The 6,811-nt window shown below is 65.8% G+C and overlaps 1 protein-coding gene across 1 annotated transcript in view; it reads right to left on the bottom strand.

Moving 5' to 3' along the window:
- Positions 1-6,811, bottom strand: part of UNC93B1 (unc-93 homolog B1 (C. elegans)) — a 28,236-nt gene that overhangs the window by 19,098 nt on the left and 2,327 nt on the right. The window contains exons 3-11 of the mRNA XM_004683312.1: positions 6,551-6,704; positions 5,352-5,513; positions 5,076-5,208; positions 4,685-4,778; positions 4,070-4,194; positions 3,362-3,544; positions 2,651-2,924; positions 996-1,114; positions 4-82 (exon numbers count right to left, since the gene is read on the bottom strand). Coding sequence (XP_004683369.1) covers positions 4-82; positions 996-1,114; positions 2,651-2,924; positions 3,362-3,544; positions 4,070-4,194; positions 4,685-4,778; positions 5,076-5,208; positions 5,352-5,513; positions 6,551-6,704 — 1,323 coding nt within the window. The remainder of the gene's footprint in view (positions 1-3; positions 83-995; positions 1,115-2,650; positions 2,925-3,361; positions 3,545-4,069; positions 4,195-4,684; positions 4,779-5,075; positions 5,209-5,351; positions 5,514-6,550; positions 6,705-6,811) is intronic.

Below are 6,811 nucleotides of genomic sequence, written 5' to 3'. Positions count from 1 at the left end.
CGCCCAGCCGCAGCTTCTGCTCCATCCACAGGTAGGAGCCGCAGCCCGCCAGCAGCGTTAGCAGCAGCACCGCCAGCTTTGCCTGCGGGCCGATGAGGGGTGAGGCGCTGTGGCTCCTTCTGGCCCCGCGGCCGCCTCGGGCTCCTCCGTTCTCCAGCCCCAAGGCTCAGACCCCGGCTCTGCCCCTTACCCTCAGCAGTACCCTCGGGCCGCAGCTGGCTAGCCCGTGCCTGGCCGGAGGCCGTGAAGATGCCGGCCAGATGCCAGACACAGGCTGGCCCTCCTTTCGGGGAGCCTGGCTCCATCTGTGCCGCACACGTGGGGGCCACAGGGCTGCTTCAGAAACTAGAATCCCCAGCCAGCAGCCACTTTACATCAAAACTCGGCACACACGCTGCCGTCCACAAACGCAGCCCCTACTCTGTCCTACTGCTCCGCTGGTTAAGATGTTGTTTGCAGCCTCCAGCCCGGCCCCAAGGGCCCGGAGAGACAGACCTTCCGCGTCCAGGTCAGAGGAGGGCACCCTGAAGGGAAGGCCAGTCCTGGGTCTCCCTGGTGGCCTAGGGGTTACAGCGCAGCCCTGTGAAGCTGTCGCCCGCCGCTGCGGCCTGAGTCCGATGCCCGGCCAGGGAGGGACCCACGGGCACGGCAGACCGCTCCTGTCTCCCCGCTGCTCCCCTCGGCAGCGTATTTCAGTGGATCTGCCTGCCCTGCTCCCCACTCTGTCCCTGGTGAAGCCTCTCACACCCGCACCTCTGGCCTGTACCCCAACTCTTCTACACAAAAAGAAAAAAATAAAATCTTTAGGAAAACGCCAACCCTGAGCCCCTCCAGAGACAGGTACGCTGCGGCTGGTGAGAGGTGAGGTTGGTAAAGGAGTGTTAAGCTTGGGGCTGCAGGCCACGATGGGTGCTCAGAAAGCATCTGTGGCCTGCGGGTGGCCTGTGCGGTGCCCACTATCCCAGAGGCCCTCCGTCCACCCACACCACCCTTACCTTCATGGGCAGGCCGGAGCCCAGGTACACAATGAAGATGGCCACCGCCTGCCACCAGTGGTAGATGGTGAAGATGAAGTCCTGCCTCTCTTTGTCCTCGTACAGAATTCCCAGGAGTGCTGTGGGCGGGCAGGGCGGAGCAGAAAGGTGAGGGCCCAGGGCCCACCTGTGACCTCAGCCCCGCCCTGGTCCTGTGGATCTCCTGAGCCGGTCCTTGGACGCCCCCTAGTGGAGGCCGGCGGAGCGGCGGCTGGAGCCGGCTGGGTGTGAGCTTAGGTCCCTGACCCTGGGGGCAGAAGAGGAACTCTCCCATGAAGTCACACCCTGTTCCCTCTGGCCCTCGGGCACCAAGTGCCAGGCTGCCTGAGGCTTTTTCTCCTCCCCACCTCCGCGGCGGGGGCTGGGCAGCGCTCCCAGCAACAAACCTCCAATCCAACCAGGAGCTGGGAGGGGGACCTGCTTTCAAAGAAGCCTCTGGGGATGAGGCAGGAAGAGGCCTGCACAGGGTCAGAGACCCCAGATCTGTTCTTAGGGCTGCAGGTGGGGAGAGTAGGCCCAGAGGTGTGAGCTCCGGGGCTGGCTCACTCCCCCGTCGCTAAAATGGGGTGACATGTGGTGGAGGTTATGTTGTGAGTTTTTAAGGCGAGAAAGCCCACACAGCACCTGGCTTCAGGACATTCACACCCCATCCTGTGACCCCACAGGGCAACAGTCGCCCAGGAGGCTGCCGTGAAGGGCCCCAGAGCAAGGCAGGAAGCGAGTGGAAGAGGCGTGCCAAGCCCTCGCGCAGAGCAGGCGCGTCACGGCCCTGGGCGCCCAGGCTGGGCCCTGGGCTGCGCCAGCAAAACGGCCATGGCTGGGCAGAGTCAGCAGCCTCAGACATCTTTCTGCGGTGGGTGCAAGGGTCGCCAGCCAGCCCTGCCCCGGCAGCCAGCGAGCTCCATGCGCCATGCTCCCAGCGGTGACGAGCAGACTGTCAGCAGCACTGGCCCCGGGAAAGAGGTGCCCACAAGCAGACCCGCAGGGACCCGCTTGGCCGTGCCTCCCTCCCTGTGCCGGCCACGTGTCACTGGCCCGTGCCCAGCCCGGCAGAGAGCTGCGTGCAGACACACTCCCTCCTTTCTGCAGACTGGCCCTTCCCAGAGGCCCTGCCCCTGCCCCTGCACCCCCGACGTGGGGCCTGGACCCTGTTACATTAGAGACTGATGCTGGGCTTCATGCCTACCCCCGGTTCCTCTCTGTCAAGTCGCACCCACACCCTGAGGTGTAGACAGGGCACCTGCCGCTTCCCTGCCCCCCAGGCGATGGGTCTTCCCCACCAGCTCCAGTGTTATGAAAACGATGGCTCGTTGGGCCTGTGTCCGTGGTGTCACCAGTGTGCCACCAGTGTGTGCCTTCACACTCCCCACAGTGCCCACGAAACCCCAAACAGCCCCAGGTATCCACAAGGGATTCAGGGGGCAGCAACTCCCAGACTCACCCCAGGGTGTCCAGAGCCCCCCCACCTGTCCCGCCAGTGTTCATGGGACTTGCATCCTGCCCTCAAGTGTCCACAGGACCCCGTGCGAGACCCCGGTGTGTCTGTCCCCAGAGTAACTGTGCTCCCCCGACCACCCCCAGGTAGCCACGGTGCCCCGCCAGCTGGCTATACTCACTGCTGAGCCCAGTCTTGTTGAGGGCACTCCCCACACCCCAAAGGACAGCTGCTCCATAAAGGATCCAGGCGTGTTGCTGGACTCGAGGTACCGGAGCCCAGAAAAAGAGGCCGAGAATGAGCAGCAGGTGCAGCCCGGCCCCAGCCACCAGAGGCACAGGCCGGGGCAGCCACAGCCCCAGCAGGCCCAGCAGCGACGAGGCCGAGGCGCCCAGGCCATAGGCCACCAGGAGGTATGCCAGGCGCTCCAGCCCCACTGAGCAGACGCCGTAGCCCTGGGGACAAGGGAGCACACGGGAGGTCAGCAGGCATCCCCACAGGAGGTCTCAGTTTAGGCCACACCCTGCCCTCTCGGGTCACCTGGAGGCTGACTCCCTTCCAGGCTTCCTGGAATGCCTGCAGCATCCCCCACCCCCAGAAGAACCCTCAAGGCAACATCCGCAAAGAACTCCGGGCCTTGTGGTCACTATTCAGCCGCGTGACACTTCTGAAGGTGGGAAGGGGCACTTCACAGGCAGGGAGCCAGGGCTCGGCTAAAGTAGCCTGCCCGGTAGAGGGGGTGGGCAAGCGAGCCACGGGAAGAGGAGGGGAGTATCTGGGGCCCGGGCATACAAACGTAGCCGTGTATTTAAGGAGGATCCGCTGTCCGTCTGAAACCCAAATGTACCCGGCGCCCTGCGCTGTCCGGCAACCCTGCGCTGGCTGTGCTCACCAGCGCGATTCCAGTGCAGGCAAAGAGCACCTCGAAGCCGCTGTAGATGAAGAAGGGCACGAGATGGCGCAGGCGGAAGTCGCGCACGTGCTTAAAGGGCAGCTGGAAGATGTTGCCCCAGCCCACGCTACGCAGGTCGATCTCCTCCGTGGGCCGGTATGCGGCTCCGCACAGACCCAGCACCTGCGGAGCGGAGCGCGCGGTCAGGGCGAGGAGGCTGGCCCACTGGCCCCGCCCACCCGGGCCCCGCCCACCGGACCTGCCTACCCCGGGCCGCCCACTGGTCCCGCCCACCCGGGCCCCGCCTCAGCGCCCCGGCCCTGCCCAGCCTCTTAGCTCCGCCTCCCAGCCAAGGCCACGCCCTAGCCACGCCCCGACGCCTTATTTTGCCTTCCGGTTCTTCCCCGAGGCTTAAGCTGAGTCTTCAGACCCTTCGCTCAGGGTTACCACCCCAAGCCCCCACTCTCCTTCTGCACAGGGTACAGCCAGTCCATTAGGACCAGGCCCGGGCCCCCGGCCTCTGGGTTATTCCCTGGCCACGGGCATCACCAGGCCTCCCGGCCTCACCAGGCTCCCAGGCTCAGGCCCCTCCCCAGGCCAGCCGCCCCCAGCCTGATGCCACCTTTCGCGGGCGGGAACCTCCAGACCGCACCTCCTCCTCCCCCCAACCCAACCCAGACCTGACTCACCCCACCCCCCTGGACGCACCACCAGCATGGCCAGGAAGGCCATGGCCATGAGCACGCTCTCCACCACAATGAGGCTTCGGCTGCGCGGCAGCGTCCGCAGCACTGTCTTGTTGAAGCCGTTGAGGATGCCCTGACTGTTAGTACCTGAGGAGGAGGAGAAGGTACAGGTTGCCCCAGCCACAGGGAAAAACACCCCACCCAAGGGCAGAGGGACGTCAGCACCTGCAGAGGCAGGGCTCTGTGGGGAGCAATTTGGAGGTTAAGGTCACTGCCCTGGATGCACACCAAAGAGCACCCAACATACTGTTCCTAGGCTGGGGGGTAAGGGGGAGCCCTCCACTCCCCACTCCTCACCCCCTGAGCTCTGGGGGAATGCCTGGCCCTGAGAAAGTTCCCACAAGCAGCCTTAGCCCAGAGGGCATGTCCCCCAGACAGTCCTTCCTGATGTCCACCCCAGGCTGGGTCAGACGCCCTGACCACCGGGCCTCACCCGCTAGAGTGCTGAGGCACGGGGATCGCAGCCCTGAGTGCTGTGAGCAGCGGCACCCTCTGAGCCCTGGAGGGCCCAGTGTCCACTGAAGGGCCCAGGGAGGGGGGAAGCAGGCCCTAGGGACCCCGCCCAGAGAAAACTAACCGCAGCTCTGCACGTTGTACAGCGTGTGGTTCAGGTCGTACAGGTAGTGGTTCAGGAAGTAGACCATGGGCAGCTGGGCACAGGCGAAGCTCAGCTGCGGGCAGGAGGGCAACTTGGGCCAGGCTTGGGGCACGGAACATAGACTGGATATGGGGGCCTCTGCGCACAGCCTCGGGGGACAGGGGCCCTCCCGCCTCAGGGCAGCCCATGGTCGGGGGCGCGGAGACTGTGCTCAGCACCCTGGAGTGGAGGGGGTGAGGGCTTAGTCGCCAGAGGCCACCAAGCAGGTTGGCTGGAGAAAGGGCAGGTGGACTGGGGAGCTGAAAAGACTGTGGGACGGGCCCCACTGTGTAGGATCTGGGACCCCCGAGGCCCGGCATGTGGCACTCACGTGGAAGAAGCTGTAAAAGATGGCTTGGAAAACCAGGAGGTAGGGGGCGTGGGAGCCCCGAGGCGGGCGCTGCCGGGGGCCCTGCTCGTCCCGCTCCTTGTAGTGAGAGTACTCGTAGTACTTCTGGGACATCCTGCGCCACAAAGGACACAAGGCTCGGCCCGCCGACCTCTGCACTCTGCGGTGCGGCCAGGAAGCCGACGGAGGGAAGGGGCGGCCCCGGGCCCCAGCCAGGCTGGGCGCGCTGCCTCCCGCCTTGCTGCCCGCCACGCTCACCTGGTGATGTAGTTGCCCATAGAGGCCCAAAGAGGCACGATGGCCATGCCCAGGGCCACGGCCGAGGGCACGAGGGTGTAGTAGCGCTCCCAGTAGTTGGTGGAGACGAAGAGGGCGTAGATGCCCACAGCCAGGAACATCATCCACTTGGTGCCAAAGAACCTGTGAGCAGGGGGAGTGATGTTGGCACCATGGGCCTACCTGGACCGTCCCGCTGGCCACAGGTCCAGGTGCCTGGTCACGCAGGAGCCTGACGCAGGAGGCCTGCTCAGCGCCCCAGACTGGGGGGGATGCGGGCTGTCACCCCATGCGGGAAGTGTGCAGCTTGGGGCAGCCTGGGGCAAGGGGCAGCCCCCGGGGCTTGGCGTCACTCGGCGGACACCTTCCGTGGCACGTGGGTGTGCCGTCCAGCCTCGGGCGTCTTGGGGTCTAAGGCCAGAGCTCCCACGCAGATGGGGGAGAGCGAGTGTGGGCGGTGACTCTCCCGAGGGACGCGTTTCCCCGAGGCCGTCCCCCTGTGGCTAGTGAGAGCTCCCCTGAGGGTTCATCCGAGGAAGGTTTTTGAACTCTAAGAAGGAAGCGGCAACAAGCTTGGAGTGACGGACGGAGGAGCAGAGACTGAGGCCCAACTCCCAGCCGCGGCCGGGCCATCTCCGCAGAGAGCCCGCGCCGAGTCTGCGGGCCAGCGAGCCAGCAGAAGGGAACTGCGCGTGCCTGCACACCGAGCACGTGGGCACTCGGGCTGGTGGCGGGCGGAGCTCAGCGTCGCGCCGCCGGGACGGGCGGCACTGGGACGGGCTTCCGCTCTGACTGCAGCTGTGATCCTAAAGCTGTCTGCGCCCATGATGCAGGTTTGCGTCAACCCATCCAATGTGCCCAGACCGTGGAGGGCGTTTCTGGCGCTGGCTGGGAGGCTGCCTCCAAGGCTCCTGGGCTTCCGGAGCAGAGACGCCCCTCGGTGGAGACGCACGCCAGGTGCAGACTGTCCCGAGAGCCCACGGACGCTCCCGGGGCCCCACACCCAGGAGGGGGGAGGCCTTGAGAAGCCACGTGGGCACAGCGTGGCTGGGAGAGGCCAGGAGTGAGTTTCATTTCTGCTCAAGGTGCTGGGCACCCTCTCACTTCCTCCCCCACGCCCAGTTCCTCCCCTGGGCTCCTGCCCCAGGGCGCCATGCCAGGGCCCAGCCCCCGTGGCACACCTGATGAGCACCGGCGTGTACAGCAGGGCAGCGATGGGCGTCACGTTGATGCCCATCAGCATCTTGCTGTCGATGTCCGGGAGCCCCATGCTGCCGTACTTCACCTCACGGTAGGTCTCGTCGTAGTGCAGGATCAGCTGCATCTGCAGGAGGCCTGGGGGCCAGGGCGTGAGCGGCAGCAGCCGGGCTCTGGGGCTAGCGCCTGGCCCGCGGGCATGGCAGCCCCGGCCGTACTTCACCTCACGGTAGGTCTCGTCGTAG

Source organism: Condylura cristata, unplaced genomic scaffold (genome assembly GCF_000260355.1).
Source record: "Condylura cristata isolate star-nosed mole 26May11 unplaced genomic scaffold, ConCri1.0 scaffold00015, whole genome shotgun sequence".
Lineage (NCBI taxonomy): Eukaryota > Metazoa > Chordata > Mammalia > Eulipotyphla > Talpidae > Condylura > Condylura cristata.
The sequence above is the reverse complement of the archived record's forward strand: the minus strand, read 5'-3'. Positions and strand labels throughout refer to the sequence as shown.